The sequence below is a fragment of the Rattus norvegicus genome, chromosome 4 (genome assembly GCF_036323735.1).
Source record: "Rattus norvegicus strain BN/NHsdMcwi chromosome 4, GRCr8, whole genome shotgun sequence".
Lineage (NCBI taxonomy): Eukaryota > Metazoa > Chordata > Mammalia > Rodentia > Muridae > Rattus > Rattus norvegicus.
In genome coordinates, this window is record NC_086022.1 from 6,726,153 (window position 1) to 6,746,152 (window position 20,000).

Consider the following 20,000-nt stretch of genomic DNA (forward strand, 5'->3'; position numbering starts at 1 on the left):
TAGAGTTGAAGTCTTTTCAAGGCTGTGACAGCCAAGTAGTCCAACTATGGCAGATGTAAAATGCTCTCACTCAAATGACTCCTGGAAAGATGGCAAGCCTCCTTTAAGTTACAGACGGGGTGAATGGCTTATCTTTGGCCAAGGCAATAGAATATATCTAAAATTTTGGGTTATTAAAATTGAATTGACTTGGAGAGGTGGCTCAGCAGTTAAGAGCACTGACTTCTCTCAGCAGTTAAGAGCACTGACTTCTCTTCCAGAGGTCCAGAGTTCAATTCCCAGCAACCACATGGTGGCTCGCAGCCATCTGTAATGGGATCTGATGCCCTCTTCTGGTGTGTCTGAAGATAGCTACAGTGTACTCATGTAAATAAATAAACCTTTTTTTAATAAAAAGACTGCTCTAAAATTGAAGTGATCAAGGTTTTTGGTGTGTGAGTGGTGTGTGTGCACATGTATACGTGTGGAGGTCAGAGGTCAACCTTAGGTGGTATTAGTCAAGAACCATCTACTTTGCTTTTTTTTTAAAACAGAATCTTTAATTGGCTTGAATCTCACCAGTTAAGATAGGCTGGCTACTAGCCAGTAAGTCATCCCCACCTCCCCAGCCCTGGGATTGCAAACATGTTTCACCCCACCTGGATTTTTATGTGAGTGCTGGGGGCTTATCTCAGGTCCTCATGCTTGCAAAACAAGCTGTCTCCCCAGCTCCTTGAAATTAATTTTTAAAAGTGTCCTGCAGTTTGAAGGTGTTTTAAGGAGGCTGTATGCATGTATGTATGTATGTATGTATGTATGCATGCATGCATGCATGCATGGTTGTATGTATGCATGCATGCATGCATGCATGGTTGTTTGTACACAACTGAACAGTTAACCGTAGTATTGCTTTGTCCTGTTTAATTGTCTTAATGACCATGGGCTCAGTTAAGCACTTATGCCAATGGACAGACTTAGTGGGCTAATATATCCAGTATGGCCGGAATAAAATGTTACAAACTGATGTGTTCTTTTGGTAGATAAAGTAATTAAGTTTAGTGATGTCCTTCTCAAACAAAATAGTAATTTTGAGATGGCATAGAGTAGTAGACAAAGAGAGACCTGGAGTCAAGTTCCAGGTGTGTCATTGTGAATTAGGGATTTGTGTGTGAGGGGGATTTATCAAAACTCTTTAAACAAAAAATAATTTCCTTTTGGGTGAGATAATTTTCTCCTACAAATTTCTGTTTCTATGTTATTTTTGGAATTACTGTAAATATTTTACTTTTAGTTTCTTAACAAGTGGTTCATCTATTTGTGCAAGGATTCTAGTGAGACAATGGCCTTTATTGAGTACATTAGAAGCAGGAGTAGCTGTCCTCTCAGTTTTAAACTCAGACATTCCTTTGTCTTGAGAAAATAGAAAACCTGAATCTTTTCTAAGTAATCTTCTTTCTCAAGAATGAATACCAGTAGCAGACATTGGACATTCATAGGACCCTGGCCCAAGCGAGGCTTGGCAGCCTTCATTTTATGTCTGAGATCTTGTAGCTCCCTGATATCTCTAAAGCTCTGCCTTCAAATGGCATCATTCGGGGGTCTAGGGCTCCAGTTTGTGAGTTTGGCTACATTTTCATCCATGATAATGTTAACAGACTAGTTTTCTCTCTCATTAATTTATAGATTTAACAGAATGCCAGTCAAAATCCCAATAGACATTTTTTATGGAAATTGATAAATTTACTTAAAATTCAGCTGAGAATTCAATACATTTTCAATGATCTGAACAACTTTGAAGAGAATGAGTTTGGAGGATTTTCTACTTCAAGATGTTTTTCAGTCTGTAATGATCAAGACAGGTGGTGACAGCATAAAGACAGAGCAGTATTCAATCTAGCTGGGGACCGAGTCCAAGAACACACACACATATGTGTTGTTGATTGACTTTTGACAAAGGTACAAAGATAAAATTTAGTGAGTAAAGGATATTTTTAACAAATAGAACAGTTTGATAATCACAGACGTAAATTAACCTATACCTGGTACCATATGAAGTAGCTTGATGAATCATAGAGGTAAATGTAAAGCCACAAAAGGAATAGAAGCAAACAGGACAATCTCTGAGACACTGGTCTACACCATCTTGTCTCATATAATACCAACATCAGGATTCATGAAAGAAAAGCTTCATAAATTTGACTTCTTTATATCTGGTAAACTGTTCTTTGATTAGAAAAAGAACCCAGGAACTGGGAAAGAGAACCTGCAGATCTCATAACTGTTGAAGAGTTTGTTTCCAGGGCATGTGAAGAACTTTGCTTTTCTAGTAGAATGGAAAATACAACCAATTAGGAAATTATTGTCAGTTTTCTAAAATATCACACACATAGCTCCTATCCTCTGCCATCTTCTGCTGCACATGTTTTCAAAATGAAAGCCTGTGTCCATTGCAAAGTCTAGACATGCATGGTTAATGACAGCTTCATATGTTATAGCCACAAGGTAGGAGCAACTCAGATGCTGACATGTGAGACAATTCATTAAGTGTTTGTTATGGTTTGTGATACAGACACAGAACACAGTGATAGAAACCAGAGGCCCCTCACCCCCACCAAAAAAACAAAAAAAACAAAAAACCAACAACAACAACAACAACAACAACAAAAAACAAACACAAACTACACGATCCACATACATTGAGATTGTACAGAATTAGTGGTTGGCTGGGGTGGGTAAAGGCATAAAGATACAGGAAGCATAGATTCAATAGGGTTTTGTGGAAATGTCTGGGGCAAAGGTGTGTTCACAATCTGGTACAGAGCCAACACTCGCTAAACTGTACCCTTGTGTATTAGTCAGATTTATGTTGCCATAATAACTTCTGAGGTTGATACTTTGGAAAGAACTGTTGCCTTACAGTTCTGACAGTTCAGGAGTAGGGGTCTCTTTATGAATACCCTGTTCCTGATCCCCACCCAGCAGAGAAGTGACTAGTTATGTGCTGAATGTATTACGATCATGCAGTGGCCTCTTTTTACACTGACTTTCTGGGTTTGTTTTTTGTTTTTGTTTTTTTGTTTTTGAGACAGGGTTTCTTTGTGTAGCCCGAGGTGTCTTGTAACTCACTCTGTAGACCAGACTGGCCTGGAACTCAGAGATCCACCTGTCTCTGCTTCCTGAGTGCTGGGATTAAAGGATTGAGTCACCACCATCTGGTACCAATGACTTTATGTAAGAATGAGGATGTATTCCCATGAAAAAAGTATTAATCCCTTCACATCACCCTTTAGAAATTAACCATTTTTCATGAGACCATGCCCGTAAAAGATTCCACCCCTTCAGCATTGCCACACTGAACACCAGACTTCTCAGACTGGGCATGTGGAGAGGCACATTGTATCTTAACCAGAGCACTGTGTGTAATTTACTGCTCAGTGGGGCTATTAAGGTGAATGTGTTTTATTTTTTGTATACATTGTGATTTCTTCATTTTTCATTGACAGTTAAACTTTATTCTAAGGCTGGAGTTAGGAACCCAAATGATAAAGAGCAATAGATGCCTCACAGAGCTTGGATTTGGGAATTTCTCATTATCAAATTGCAGAGATGTAGAATTACTACTGGAAGGTTAGGGAATTGAATTTATTTTGCCCAAAGGTATCGCAACAAACTAGGAAGTGAAGCATAGTTGTTTTCTGGATTTAGATCTGACATTTTTGTTTTGTTTTGTTTTGTTTTTGTTTTGTTTTGGCTTTTCTTTTATTTTTTTTTAAATGAACTATTTTACTAATTTTAAAATTTAAACATTAAAAATTGTTTTGTCTACATATTTGTGCCTGGTGCTCACAGAAGTCAGAGTTGGTTGTTAGGGTTGTCTTAGATCTCCTGGAACTGAAGTTATAGATGGTTGTGAGCTACCATGTGGGTGATGGGAATTGAACCTGGGTTCTCTGCAAGAACAGTGAGTGCTCTTAATTTCTGAGCCATCTTTCCAGCTCTGCCTGGCATTTTTGAACCTGAGGTTGATTGCAGAACAAAAGCCCCTTGTCAGAAGGATTGGATGTTGCCCCATAGTGCTCTAGTGGGTTCTTAACAGATACAGATAGTTTCTTTTTTAAAAAAGAAACCCCTTCTGAAAGGGTTGTGTTTCATCTAATTGTATAAAACCTGTTTCGTCTAAGTTGAGTATGTGATACTTCCTATAACATAGCTCATGTAAAATTGCCGTTTCCCACCATACTTAGGACCAGGCACTCCGTCTTAGTGCTCCATGATGTGTTTCTAGGATGCAGTAATTCACATAACACAATTACTGTTCTATCTCATATATCTGCAAAACCTTAAAATACTGTTGAACAGTTGAAATCGGGAGCAGAGACCACACACAAATGTTTATACTGGACATGATGCACCGCTTTGATCCAGGCCCATTTACTCTTTCTTCAGATAGAGTGCCTGAAAAGTTGTGTCTTGGACCCCTTGCTCAGAGCAGGTTAGGCATGAGGAGACTGGATGGACACATGGAGATTGCTAGTAAAGAAAACCAGGAGTTGATATACCTGGGGTGAGGGAGGTGAAAAGAAACAGGAAAGGAAAAGGCAGAAAGTGGTGAGTCTAGCATGCTGGCAGCTAACAGTCCTACCAATTAGTTGCCTCTGGGGAAGTGATGGTTAATAAAAGCAGAAAAGCATAAAGTACTTGTTCTGTGGTGACACTGGCCCCATTGTCAGCCATTCCTTCTTTCATTTAATACTAATAACGGCCACACATACAGCATTAAACCTCAGTTTCACCAGTGAGGAACCTGGAAACCTAGCAAGGTCGTCACAGCCTAGTTTGAGACTTAGGTGTATGCTTTTACTTGTCCCTCATTCTGTATTCCTTTCCTGGTAATTGTAATTACAGGTTTTCAATAAAGAAAAGAATAAAGCTTTTTTTCTTTTTTTGGGGGGCAGATTTTCCTAAGTTATCCTGGTTAGCCTTGTATACTTTAGTGGTTTTCATGGTTGGCCTCCTTGGTATATAGAGTTAGAGTGTGTTTGACCTTATCTTTTTAAGGGTCAGAACATATTAAAATATTTTAAAGCAATTTTTTACTTTATGTAATAGGAATTATTGTCCTACTTCATATGTCTAGAAGACCTTAAAATAATGTTAAACTTAAGCTTTAAAAGTTTAGTTAGTTTACCACTAAAGGATGTTAAGATAGTAGCTGAGGATGTAGCTCAGTTGTATGAGAGAGACCCTGGGTTCTAGTCCAGCACCAGATAAATCCATACATCCAGTGTCGTGACATATGCCTTTAATCCCAGAAGTCAGGAGGTAAAGGCAGGAGGATCAAGAGTTCAAGGTCATCTTTGGCTACATAGAGAATTCAAGACCAGTCTGGGATATATGTGATGTAGTTTCAAAAAAGAAAAAAATATTTAAGACATTGATTTTAACTTTTTTTTTGTCTTGAAAAGGTTAATGCACATTATGTGTGCATCAAATCTAGATTTCTGGATATGAAACTATGAATTGATGTCATTATCTTACCTATTAAATTAAGTGACTGGCTTTAGATACAAGTGTTCAGGAGCTTAGTTCCCTGTCTTTCACAGTGTCCTAAGAGCAGGATGTGCGTGCATACATGTTAGCTTATGCCATCACTTACTGCTTGTTAAGAGAACAGTGTGCTGTGTGTCTGACTCTATGTCTCCGATGATGTAGACATGACCTTGAAGGAAAGGTGTGGCAGGAACAATTTTTGTCTGGCTTTTAAATGGCATGTAGTACTTTGAATGCATTGGTTTAACCTTTAACTTTGACTCTCTTTTCAAGATTACAGCCATCACTCTGAAGCTCAATTTTGAATTTTTTTTTTTTTTTCCAGAGCTGGGGACTGAACCCAGGGCCTTGCGCTTGCTAGGCAAGCGCTCTACCACTGAGCTAAATCCCCAACCCCTCAATTTTGAATTTTAATGTTTTTTCTATTTTAAAAAATTTATGTTGGGTCAAACACTCTGCCTGTGACATACCTGTCAGTGTATCCTTATTTTTGTTGCCCTTTATTGTGCCATGACTTGGCCAAGAGGGAAATGGCTCTGTGAGCTTGCCCACTTGGGTCACAGTTTCTTTCCCAATTGGCATTCTTTGTTAGAACTCCTGTGACATGGCTTTTAGGATTCCAGGAGTCTGCTCCGATACTCACATGCTCTGCAGCTTGGCAAGCGACAGTGCTGCCTGCTCAAGGACTCCTGTGTCTAAAAATGAGTTCCTACAATGTCTGTATGGCACTGAGTAATGCTCGGCTCATGGAGTTCAGAAAATGCTAGTTTCCTTTAGACTGTCTTGGAGGCTTAAATGGTGTGTATATGAAACACTCAGTTTGGTCCTGGTACTTACTGACAAGTAGATGCTAGTGGCTCTAATTAAAGTATTTCAGTGATGTTATCTCTAAAGAGCTGTGTCCTTGGATCTCTGCATATAAGATATCTTTAGCTAATTTACTTGGGGGGAGTGAGGGAAAGTAAACAGTTTCTATATTGGCTTCTCCAATAGATAAAAATTACAGATAAAATATATCAAGTAAATATATAATTATTTTCTAATAGTCAAGTTTAGATAGTCAGTTCAAATAGGCATTGATTTTTATTAGTAAAACACAGATCTTGATGGGCATCATAACTTTGCAAACTTTGAAACAATGTTAGTGTTTAACCTGATTTTCTTATTTTTTCTTATTGTCATCTTTATAGGTTTGTGGAATCTTGCGTCTTTATTTTCCAACCTTTGTTTATTTGTGTTGATGCCCTTTGCCTTTTTCTTTCTGGAATCAGAAGGTTTTGCAGGCCTGAAAAAGGTAAGTAAATTAGGTTTGGATTAAATTTATTAAATCACTCATATTAAACTAGAAGTTGATATAAACCAACAGTTGAATTACTAAATAATGATATTGCCCCACTGTTGATAATATTAATAATACTGCACGGTGAATACCTTGTGTACTCATCAGGGAATGCATTTATGGTGCACATCCAGCTTGATGAGTGTCTCCAGTGGATCTGACAACCTGACATCACAGCCATTAGTTAGGCCTTTCAGGGAAGCTTCATCTACTTCAGAGCCCAATAGGACACACTTAAAGTACAAATATTTTCAGGATAGTAACATATTATAAAAATCAATTACTCTGCAGTATATAGAACCCCCCTCCCCCATGGTATTGAGAATGGCCCATCTTATAAGAATGTGGAAGACTGGGGAGCGAGCACACTGGGAAGCTTTTCAAGAGCATCTGAAAACAGCATGGTTTTATAGCAGGGGATAACTGACTCTGACTTTGATACAGAGTGTCTAGCCACAAACTTTTGAATATAACTTTAGGATTTAATGAAAAGATTTAAGTAGTTAATTCTTGACAGAGTGACAGAGCTAGTGTGACAATTGAAGCATTTTACAACATTCTGAATCTTCTATTCCTATTGTAATGTATGGAGTGAATTGTGCTTATCTTATGTGAAATTGTAAACTGTGGATTATTGCTTGTCCCCTTTTTTGTATGTGGCATATGAGCATTTTGGTGTGTGTTTACATATGTTCTTGCAGGTCCATGTATGTGTAAAGGACAGAGATCAAAATTGGCTGTCTTTCTGTTTGCTTTCACTGTTATTTTTTTTTGAGACAGGGTCCTTGATGAATCTAGAACTCATTAATTTAGCTCAGCTGGCTGGCCAGTGGGCTCCAAGGGTCTTCATGTTTCTGCCTCTCTGACACTGGAGTTACAGATACACACCACTGCACTAGCTTCTACATGAGTGCTAGGGATTTGAACTCAGGTCCTCATGCTTACATGGCAAGTACTTTACTGATTTCTCATGGATTTGTATGCCATTCTTGCCCAGGGACATGTGATGACTGTTTTAGTTTTAGTTGTGCTGCCAAAAGAGCACTGTTGATGTGGGAACAGTCTGAGTGACACTGGTGACAGGCCCTGAGGGGTCATGTGTTTGTGTGGGTTTCTTGTTAGTTCAGATGAACACTGTAGGTGAAAGGCATCAGTTGACTTCCTGTTTAGTAAATGTACAGGGACGAGAATGTCTTGTGCTTTGTTTTCAAGCTTCACATTGAGAAAACTGGCTTTTGTATGTTGGAATTATTTTACATTCTTTTGTATTAAGATTAACAATTAAATTGTGTAGTAACATAATTACTTGGTTTTAATTTAGAAAGCTGCAATAGCTGACTGTGGTGGGTAGTGCACGCCTTTAGTTCTAGCACTTGGTAGGCAAAAGATAGGTGGATCTCTGAGTTTGGGGTTAGCCTGATTTAGAGAGTGAGTTCCAGGACAGACAGAGATTAACAGAGAAATGCTATCTTGAAAAACCAAACAAACAAAAACGAAAGTTGCTTTACTATTTATAGTTTCTAGAAGGAATTATGGCTAAAACTGAGACTCAGTGGTATTAAATACTGTTAACTTGTCTGAAGACCCCGTCTATAAAATAGCAGTGGCTTCACACCTGACTTTCCCAAAGGCATTGTTCTCTTTGTAGTCCCTTGTGGAAAGCACAAGGAGTCCAGCAAGAAGAGGAGAGATGGTCAAGGACAGAGTGTGGAAAGGGAAGACAAGAGGACTGGGAATGCTGACAGTAGAGCAGCTGTGCTGTTAGAATGTAAGGAAAAGGGGGGTGTCTTCGTCAGGGCTTCTATTCCTGCACAAACACCATGACCAAGAAGCAGGTTGGGGAGGAAAGGGTTTATTCAGCTTACACTTCCACATTGCTGTTCATCACCAAAGGAAGTCAGGACTGGAACTCACACAGGGCAGGAAGCAGGAGCTGATGCAGAGGCCATGGAGGGATGTTACTTACTGACTTGCTCACTTGCTCTCTTGTAGAACCCAAGACCACCAGCCCAGGATGGCACCACCCACAATGGGCTGGTTCCTCCCGCCTTGATCACTAGTTGAGAAAATGCCTTACAGCTGGGTCTCATGGAAGCATTTCCTCAAAGGAGGCTCCTTTCTCTGTGATAACTCCAGCTTGTGCCAAGTTGACACACAGAACCAGCCAGTACAGGAGGCATCCTGAAACCCACGGCCAGAGGGATTCTAGACCAAGTATAGAGTACACAGCTTGACAGAATGCTACAGTGAGCCAACAGCCTGAGGGTGGCCACTAGACACTTGAGATGTTAGTTTCTGGGAAGTTTGGAGCTAGAGTTTTTCATAGATAGCTGTCTTTTCATCAGAAACGTAGTAAGCAGCTCCATGTGCAAGTTACTGTGTCCTTAAAGGAGCTTTCTAGGGCTGCTCATGAAGAGCTCAGACTCTGCATTCAAGGGTCAGACAATAGGGATAATCAGCGATGCACACAAAGAAGCCATAGCTTGCCTTATGCTGAGGAACTGTGGGAGCCACGGAAAGAAATGGTGTCTTGATCTTGGGGTAAGAGCGGGGCGGAGGCTAGCTGGGATGGGGCTGAGCGTTGAGGGTGAGCAAGGCTCGGAAGAGAAATTTCAAGGCTTGCCCTGTGGTCTTGAGTTCTGATTGAATTGATGAATGCTAGAGGATGAGGAGCAGTAGAGGGTAGAGGGAGCCTCAGGATAAGGTTCTGGAGGGTTTAGCTCTGGCAGGTAGTTTAGATTTTATGCTGTAGACAATAGGGAGCTGGAAAGTTGTTTTTCTGGAGTGTTTTTGCACCTACTGTTTCATTTAAGTTAGTGATAATTCTGCATTTCAGTGTTTTTCATTTGTCACCAAGGAGAAGAGTACCCTTGGAGCACATGTTCTACCTAGTGCCAAGTGCTGCTGGGGAGGGAGTCATGGAGGCAGTCATGCACAGGTGTATAGGTATTAGATGTGTAGACTCACTAAAACCACTTGCTAGTGTCTGTTGTGTGCACAGTTCCTCCTCTTCCTAACCTACCTGGATGCTGCTGCTGAACTGTCCCTCTTTGCTGTTCCAGGAGGATCTCAGTTCACACTCCTCATGAAGATGCGGTTGTTAGCGAGATACATCACGACTTAAGGCAGCCTGTGATTTGGGCAGTCCTTGCCTTTGCTTTGTCTGCACTGACAAGCCAGGAAAGGGACTCAATTAGAGTGAGGCATAATTGACAACAGGTTCTGGAATTAGACTCAGTGGTGAAAGCCAGGAACAGTCACTTCTTGTGTTTCTCCTCTTAGACCCGTGGGCTTCCACCTTCCTACTGCTGCAACCTTTTAATACAATTCATCATGTTGTGGCAGCCCCTGACCACAAAATTATTTTCATTGCTACTTCATAACTGTAACTTTGCTACTATTATGGATTGTAATGTAAGTATCTGTGTTTTCTGATGGTCTTAGGCAACCCCTGTAAAAGGTTCATTCAACCTAAAAGAGGTTTTGACCCACAGGACTGAAAACCACTCTCTTAGACCTCACGTCAGCAGGGAGAAAGAGCTGAGCCCAAGAGACAAGCATGACATCCCATGTCCACATTTGCACAGCTCTTGCTGTTAATTATTTTTACTTCTAATTTTTCTATAAAATTGGCTTTAAAAACCCTTGTCCTAAACACATATTTAAACATATTTCCTCCCTCCAAACCCTTGGAGGGTCACCGTGCTCTTCTTCATCTTTCATGGCACTGAAATGTTGAGTGGACTTAGTGTTGAATGTTTGGACAGCGTGGTCAGCATCATCAAATAAACTGATTTCCAGCCACAGGGATTTAAGAATTGTCTAGCATGTAGAGGCCAGGAGGTAGAGTTCAGATGATTCAGCCTGCTGCCAAGACTGATGACCTAAGTCCAGTTCTCAGGTCCATGTGGTTGAAGTAGAGAACTGACTTCTGCAGTTGCCCAGTGATACCTACATGTGCACCGTGGCACAGGTGCCCCCACCAAACAAGCAAATAGATAAATTCAGTTAAAAAGAAAAGAGAGACGATAGACCGTGAAAGGACCTTAAGTGTGGTGTTTTACATAGCACGGTGATTTAATTAAGACGTACATAGTCTGTGAATGTACTCGGCCAATGAGTGTGTTTATTGAAGGCACTGGCTAGTCCTGAGTAATGACAGATTTCAGATGGTCTAACATTCTAAATTATTTTCTGCACTTTGAAGTATTGAGTGTAGAAGCAAAACAAGCCAGTTTTAGCATTAGGAGTTGTGTCCTTTGACAAAAGCTACTGGGAGGTAAGGTGTATTACGGAGCCTAGTAGACATGTTTTCAGATTAAGTGGTCAATGCTATTTTAACGTATATAAAAGTTTTAAAATCAGTTATAGGAAAGCAACAAAGGCTGCTGGCACTGTACTATAACTATATCTTCAGTGTGTTGAAATCTAGTATGACCTTTCACTCCTAGGGTCTATCTGCACAGGTTCTCAGTGTTTCTCCAGCAGCAGCAGCCATCTCTATAGCTTCTGAGGCTGTATCAGAACAGTGAACTATACTGTGAGGCCGCTCTTTGTGCTTTGATTGATCAAAGTCATCAAAGCGTTTATGAGGATGGCTGAGGCCTACACGTGCTCGTGTATGCTCCTGCACAGCTGTCTGCTGATTGACTTCATTAAGCACATCTGTCTCTGACTGATACTGGAGAGAGGGTAGAAACTTTCTCAGTGTAAAGTACCCCATGGTTTGAGTCATGACAAACTTACAGCCTGGCTTGTTCCATTCCCCTTCCCCTGTGACCACCCTCCTGGGGTGTTTTACTGAGTTTACATCTGGTATATTCTCTAAGTGGCACATGGCCCCCCATGTAACCGTGGATTCCCCTGGGCAATCGATTTTTAAAACAGCTCCTTGCATATTGTGCAGAGATGCGGAAATTGGCTACTGGCTACAGGATGGATGCAGAACTTGAATTGAAAATCCAGCAAAGCAGAATCCTTTCCTTAGTTTTTAATTAAACAGCTATGTTAATTCAAGCAGGGCATTTTAGGTCTAGGGGGCTGGTCATTTTTTCTGAGCTGTAAGTAGCCTTTCTTCCATCTTCTCACACGGGGTGAATTGCTGTTTTATTGGGGCCGTCTAGTCACTTTTTTTTTTTTTAATGAATTCTCAAGTATGAGAGAACATAGTTTTGAAAAGTGATTTTCTTTTAATAGTAAGCAGCCTGCTTTTGTTGTACGGATTTTACTTCCTTCTGTAGTGAGGTTTCTTAGGTATATACTATTTTGCAGCCATTCACTAGCACTGCCATAGGCATTTGGTTGTGTGTTTGAACATGATTCTGTGCTTGGATCTTAATTCAGCTCTGATAGGAAATGCCTATGTTGAATCTGTTTTGACCTCAGTCATTCAATGGTATGAGCGAGTCAGTGGTCTGAGGGGTTGGGTTTATCTTAGGGGAGACCACAGTGCTGTGACTATCCGCTTTGTCAATGGTATAATTCTTTCTTCCTCTCCTGTTCAGAAAGGACCTCCTGGTTATTGATAGTAATTCTGGGTTCATAATGAACTCCAGACGGTAACGTACTGGCCAGTGTTAAATGAGAGGAATATATCAGATTCATTTTGTATGTTACCATCATATTTTGAATTAAAACTTTATAGAGACAAAATTAACTTAAAGCAGGGAAAAGATCTCACCACATGATTGTTTTGTAAGTACAATGTAATGACAGATTAATTCATAAGCTCAGGACTTTTCTGGTAGCAGATTTATATTGCCCTTTACTTTAATGCCTATCTTTGATTTGAAGTCCTAGCATAAAACTTAACATAACGACAGCAACATCCTGACCAATTATCCATCTAGCCATCCTAGAGTGTCCAGAACCTCACACATGATCTGTAGGATTAAGAGGTTAGCTCCTGTAACTTCAAACAAGTGCTTTCATAATAAAAGTAAAATGCACAGAATCTGAGGTCACTTCCTCTCTTAATTAGTTGCACTGGCCAGGTGGAGGCGAAGTGCTCTGTGCTGGGCTCAGGCTGTCCATAAAGCCAAGCAACATGACAGCACAATAGAGGAGGAACAAAGATCGTTTTAATATGTTTCTATCCTGTGTCACAGTTTGAGATTGCCCTGGTTTATGTCGCTTTTGGCAAACTTACATAAAAGTGACCTTGTACTGTATTTTATGACCAGATGACTTTTCCCCTCAGTGGCTAATTTGTCTCAGGCCTCCATCTTAAAGAGAAGAGAGTAGGAAGTCCAGCCTGGGACTCCATGAGCTTTCATTGGATTCTTTCATTATTTTTGCTCCTTTTTTTTTTTTTTTTTTTTTTGCCACTGATGATCCATAAATTGTTGGAAATGAGCGATTAAGGAAGTGCTGCTTAGTGTTAGTGGCAAATGCGCATACTCAGTCTGGTTCTGCTGGGTGAGAGGAAATCACAGACAAGAGGAAGGCTCCTGCTGGGAACCTTGCAAGGAAATTTGACTTGGGCATGTTTTGATCTTGGCATTTATTACAGAAAATGAAGTCATATCTCACTAACTGTTGCTATGTGTTAATTTGATTCTCCCAACACCTGCAAGAAAAAAAATGTAGTCATGTATTAATCAAAACTCTCTGCCCTCCCCCCACTGGGGAGCACTGGTTTCTTCCCAGAAATATTAAAGACAGGATTGTCTGTTTTCAAAACACTGTTCTGTGAAGGGTGGCTGTATAGTCCCTTAAACTTTCCATATCTGGAGATGCATGCAGGAACTCAGCAGAACTGAGCACAAGAAAAGAACATGTGACATTTCACTTGGTGGTTGCTCAGATTTACAAAGACTGTAACTTAAGCTCTTAAAAGAGTGAGGTAAATAAAATGGGTAAATAGAAATAACTGTTGCCACCCTTCTTAGTTCTCTGTATGTGTGAGGGACTGGATGGATTACATCCCTGGCTACACTGTTTGCTTTTGTTGCCACTGTTCTTAGTACCCCTGCATGTGTGAGGGAGGTAATTGCATCTTTAGTTATGCTGTCTGGTTGTTTTGTTGATGGTATTGGTTTTTTAACACAACTCAACATTCAGACTCTATGGTTCTTTTATCTCATCCTCTAAGTATTATGTTAATTTTCTCTGTACCCATAAAGAATAAGGGATTTCTAGATATAAGGCTAAATTGTCTCTCTATTTGCATAGTAATGAGTTTTGGACTCAAGTCCAAACTCTCCTTACCTACTGTGCCTCAGATGTATTTCTCAAGAGTGTTTCTGTGAAGCTTGCTGCTCTTACCTGTGTTGGTATCATGTCCAAAGTGTGCTGGGAACACAGTTATGCTCAGTGCTCACACGTGTTTAGCATGTCGAGGGTTGCTAGTGAGACAGCAGGAGCATGGTAAGTGTTACTTTTTCACACTGTAGCCCACTGAGCTTGTATTGCTTTGAGTCGGGGGGGGGGGGGCACATGTGTAATTGCAGCATTTGGGAAGCTGAAGCAGGAGGATTGTAAGGACTAGGCTAGCTTGGCCTACAAGGTATGAAGCCAGGTCCCATGACATTGTATTGTCATGGGGCTCTTTTGTTGATCTATCTCTTGAATTATAAGGTCTGTTTTACTTAGAAAAGTACAGATTCCAAAAGATGGGCTGTGCTGCTTTCATAGGGAACCAAACCTCAGACTCCATTTTATAGGATGATGAAATTAACTAACGTCTCAGAATGTCTTATAGTTCAGCCTTTTGCTAAAAGAGTAGAAGAGCTTTGTGAGGGAAGAAATAAAAAGCTACCAGCTTCACATTTGAAAGTAATATGCTTTTAATTACCATGCTCCCACAGCTTACATTCAGAAAACAATTTTATAGAAATAATTATTGCGGGGTTGGGGATTTGGCTCAGAGGTAGAGCGCTTGCCTAGCAACCGCAAGGCCCTGGGTTCGGTCCCCAGCTCCGAAAAAAAGAAAAGAAAAAAAAAAAAAAGAAATAATTATTGCTAATTAAAACTTTCCCTAGTTTTTTTTTTTTTTTTGGGGGGGGGGTGTGGGATTGAAAACTATCTACTTTTGGGTTAAAATGAATTTTCTTTGAAAGTGAGGTTAGATTCAGATTTTATGCTGCTGGAGACTTCTTAGGTACGAATCCCAGGCCTACCACACAGGGCCTACCATGTCCCATGCAGTTTCAGTTGTAGATCTTGTGTCTAGTTGACATTTAAACTCATATTCACTTGCTTATAAAATCATTGTTCAGTATGTTGCCCTGGTAACAATTTGCAATGTCTGTGAAATATTTGCCAATGACTCTCTGTATCTACACAGCTGAAACTGTCTGGTTGAAACTTGGAGCAGTGTATTAACTGACAGCCATTATGTAGTTTGTATCCAAGGACTAGAAGTGACAGTAGCACTGTTTGACAGCTTAGTGTAAGTGGCATCTCAAGTCGTGGTGAACTATTCACCACAGACATCACCTCAGACAGAGTCTGTGCACATCTTCAATTGAAAGAAAATTCTAATCTTGGTAAATACTGCAGCGATGCCTTTTAAATAGCAGACATATTAACCTACATATGTGTATGTATCTTTTTAGTGGTTAAAATAAGATCAGCAGGTAAAAACTGCAAAACAGAGGGATACATTTATAATCCAAACATTAAAACAAATATATTAAAATGAAGAGAGTTCCCTTTTTTTTCTTGGAATACACTGAAAGAAGAAATTTGAAATGATTTTTGTAACAGTAGATTTAAATATTTATACCCTCTGATTCTAACAAGGATTACCTATTAATGTTTTCATTATATAATAATGAGTCTTAAAATCTATAAGCAGCTGTTTTTAGCATAGGTTTATGAATGGCTTACATTTTAAAAGATTTATTCTATTTTTTGTGTGTGAATGTTTGTATGTGCACCACATGCGTGCCTGGTACCCAAGGAAGAAGGTGTCAGATCGCCTGGAACTGGTGTTATGGGTGATTGTGAGCAACCATGTGGGTGCTGGGACCCAGCTCAGGCTCTTCTGCAAGAACTCGTAACAGATGAGCTACCTCTCCAGGTCCTAAGACTTATATTTAAAATTTTTTTGAGGTATAAAATTATTGGCTGAATATTTTTTACTTCTTTTAAAAACACATGTAGTTTACGTCATATTTCTGGTGTAAGGTTTATTTTGTTTGTTTTATTTATTTTGTTGTTTTGTTTTGAGACAGGGTTTCTTTATGTAGTCCTGGCTGTCCAGGAACTCACTCTTTATACCAGCAGGCCAGACGTGAACTCACAGAGCTTGGCCTGCCTCTACCTCTTTCGCGCTGGGATTAATGGCATGTGCCAGTGTATCTGGCAAATGTTTATCTATCTTTTGTTAGGAAAAATTTAATGAAAGACTACCCTGTGTTGTGGTAAGAATGTATTTCATTAGATAACTTTCGATACCTTGATTCCAGAGAGGAATTGTCTTTTCTTTCTGCTACTATGTTGGTACACCTTACTGATTGCTCATGTGGAGATTCAGCTATTGTCTGTTTTTTTCTGGGTCAAGGCTTCCTTCCCATACAAAGTGCCTTTTATTGTTTTTTTAGAAGTATAGTTGCTTGTATAATTAACTTTCATAAAAATTTTGATGGCCTCTAATAGCTGACAAACCTGTCCAAACTTATATTGTATGTCTTACATACACAGTGCTCTGAAAGCCTGACTCTGTTTTTTAATTTTTTTATTAGATTTATTTATATTTTATTTTGTGTGTGTGTGTGTGTGTGTGTGTGTGTGTGTGTGTGTGTGTTTGGTATCCACAAAGGACACACGAAGGCATTTGGTCCTTTGAGCAACAGCTATAGGAGATTATGAGCTGCTATATAGATGAGAACCAAATCCAGATCCTGGGCTAGGGCAGCAAGTACTTCTAACTGCTGAGTCGTTTTTCCAGCCCTGCCATCTGTCTTTTTAATCCATTGTTTCCGTTAGGCACACCTGTTCTTCCTGTGTTGTTCTTGATGAACTCGCCCCTGCCTGGAACCTGTGGGCTCTTCCCTTTCCCAGCTTGGAGACCAGTGTTGCCTCTGCCTGGAAGTAGTTCCCCTCTCTTATCTGTCAGCATCCTGGTTTTGACTGATTCCTCATGGTATCCTAATGCTCCTCAGAGACTTTCTTTACTTGTAACTGCTAGGTTCTCCCTCATTAGGGTTACATTGTGATTAATTTGTTGATGTGCTTTTGACATAAGTACTTGGGACACTACGGACAGAATTCTTGTGCAGGACAATGAGGCATGAAAGCGGAGTACTCATGTCTACCTGAGTTTATGGGAAGGCCCAGGAGTATGCTATATATTCCCATGTCTTTAGTAGTTGGTTTAAAGGAGGTAAAAAGCTGATGCCATCATTAAATACGGACAAGTAAAATAACTTGTGTGTCAAGTATATAGTTCTTAAGAAAGCAACAAAATCTCTGGGAATTTGGACGACTACGACGACAATGACACCACCACAAATCAAAAACAACAGCAAGAAAGAACAAAGCACAGATAGTGAATGAGCCTTTGTTTCCCCAACCTCCTCAGGGAGAAGAGATGATTGGTACCGTCACCGTTGATATACGTCCACTGAGCATGCAGGGGGTGGCAGAACACACTTTAAGGAAAAGTTCTCAGCCACAGGGCAAACTGATTTAAAGTGCAGGTATGCCCTCAGGAAGGCTTTTTAGACCCAGCTCTGACAGAAAGACATCTTCCTTTGGAGTTTTTCCATCCACTTGTATCTCCTAAGAATTTGGAATTTAGTATTAAATCAGTGTTATTAGAAAACTAGGTCAAGAAACTAGCATAAAAGTTACTGAGAAATATCAAATATTATCTCATCATTATCTAATGCATAGTACTGACTGAACATATATGGTGGCTTACATAATGTATATTTAATGTAGATTTTGGAAAGTTTATTTGATATAATCTAAAATTCATATTATACAATGCATTTAACTTGGCCCTGCTTGTGCTATCCTTTAAATTAAATTAATTAATTTTATTTATTTAATTTATTTAAATCCTTTAAATTAATTTAATTAATTTAAATTAATTGTGGTCGAAGACTCAGGGCATGACAATAAACAATACATTATCAGTCCAAACAGAGAATTTTTTCTGCCTTTTTTTATATCTGTTGTTAGCTTCTTTCTTGGTAATTTGATAGTTGATTTAACTCTTAAAGTGCGGACATCCTTTCAAAGCAGGTGTGTATTCTATTTCAGTTACTTTTTCCATGAGTCTTTATAAAGATCTAATATTTATATCTATTTTAGCTAATTTTGTAGAATGATTTAAAAGACCAAGTTACAATTTTATCATATTGCTATCCAGTTTTCCTATAAAAATTTGTACATCACTCCTAACTTTTATTTCTTAATGTTCAATTCTTATTCATGATAAGATGTATTTTGAGGCTTTTGGACCATAAGCTTAGAGCATCAGGAATCATCACTAACTCATTTTATTTTCCTTTTTCTCCTATGATTTCCTGGTGTTTCTCCACAAGTCAGCTCCCCCTACTCTTGGTCTCGCCAAGCACAATGAGATAGATGCAGTTCAGGCTACTGACTGCTCACAGAGATACTGGGCTCGGGGCTGAGGAAGGGCAAAGGCACTGCTTCTATGCTCTTGCTTTCTCCCTTCTAGTGTGCATGTGTGTCTTACCATCCCAAAGCTGCACCTCTGGGTCCTTTCTATTTCTTGCTTGGAGTGCTATTGGTCTTTATCTGGAACATGGCAGTCATATAATTCTATGCTAACTTTTGTCTTCTGTCCTTGTTTCTGACTCAGAAAAGATTCATGTCCTCTATCTGAATCTGTTCAGATTTCTTCTCTAAAGATGGATATAGGGTTTTCTCCATTGCTTTACCTTTTTTTTAAACTGCTTTGGCATCTCATGACCTTACTATTCTCTTTAAGAAAAGTGACTTTTAATCTATTCCTAGCTGCTGAGACTCCAGAGTGACACTATAGGACAAATTCTTCCTAGCTGCTGAGACTCCAGAGTGACACTATAGGACACTATAGGACAAATTCTTCTGAGTGCACCTGGGCTTCAGAGCCTTCACGTTCACTTTCCCTGTGTTGTTTGGCTTGCTGGGACACCCTCACGAGGCAAATGGTTTTAGATAATTCTCTTGTGCACATTGACAAATGCCTGTTTTCATTAATATTTTATTTTTTTAAGACAGTATTCTCAAACATACAATTCTGCTTCAGCCTTTCAGATGCTAGGATAACAGCTCTCTGGTACCACATGTGTCAACATCTTAATTTAAACGTTTCATAGAAAGCCAGTTAAATTGGGTTTCATGTTATTCACTGTATTTGTGTTACTGTACATTAGTATGAGAATATATTATTGGTCTTCCTCTCTGTGGTAGTCTGAATGACTCCCATAGGATCATATATTTGAATCCTTAGACATTAGAGAGTGGCATTACTTGAGAAAGATTGGGAGTTGTGTCCTTGTTGGAGGAAGTGTGTCATTAGAGTGGGCTTTGAGGTTTCAGATGCTCACGCCAGGCCCAGTGTCACTCTCTCTGCTGCCTGCTGATCAGTTATCTGCTGCTCTCAGCCACCTCTCCAGCACCATGTCTGCTTGTATGCTCCCATATCTGCTACCATGATTACCATGGAATAAACCTCTGAACTGTAAGCAAGTCTCAATTAATGTTTGCCTTTATAAGAGTTCCTGTGGTGTGGTGTCTTTTGATAGCAATAGAACATTGACTAAGACACCCACTTTAATCATTTATTTTGTATACACAAATTTTATGGTGCCAGAAAAAAAAAAGATTGCTTAAGACTTAGAAATGGAAGACCAAACAAGGACATTGGTAAGGAAAGTTAACTGAGAATAGTGCATATGGTTTATGTGATGGAAAAAAAATTGATGCCTGCTCTGTATGATGCATGACCCCTGAACATTTCATTTTACTGTCCTCTGGGATTTATTTCTCCAGCCTCTATCTGTTACCACACTGTAGATTTCTGACTAATATCTGTGTGGATCTGTTTTAAATTTCTCTTTGACCTTGTTTTAGTGGAAAGTAAACTCATATGAATGACTATGTGGCTGAAGGTGATGAGGAAATTTACAATTAAATTTAATTGTAAATTTACAATTAAAGTTAAATG

At 39.5% G+C, this 20,000-nt stretch overlaps 1 protein-coding gene across 5 annotated transcripts in view; it reads left to right on the forward strand.

Moving 5' to 3' along the window:
* Lmbr1 (limb development membrane protein 1) overlaps nucleotides 1-20,000 on the forward strand; it is a 170,702-nt gene that overhangs the window by 76,329 nt on the left and 74,373 nt on the right. For 4 of the 5 annotated variants that reach the window (XR_010065654.1, XR_010065655.1, XM_063286221.1 and 1 more), the window contains exon 5: nucleotides 6,720-6,823. The exons of the other annotated variant lie outside the window; for it this stretch is intronic. Coding sequence is in view for 2 of the 4 variants with exons in the window: in XM_063286221.1 (XP_063142291.1) it covers nucleotides 6,720-6,823 (104 nt within the window). In the remaining 2 variants the exon portion in view is untranslated. The remainder of the gene's footprint in view (nucleotides 1-6,719; nucleotides 6,824-20,000) is intronic. 5 annotated transcript variants of the gene reach the window in all.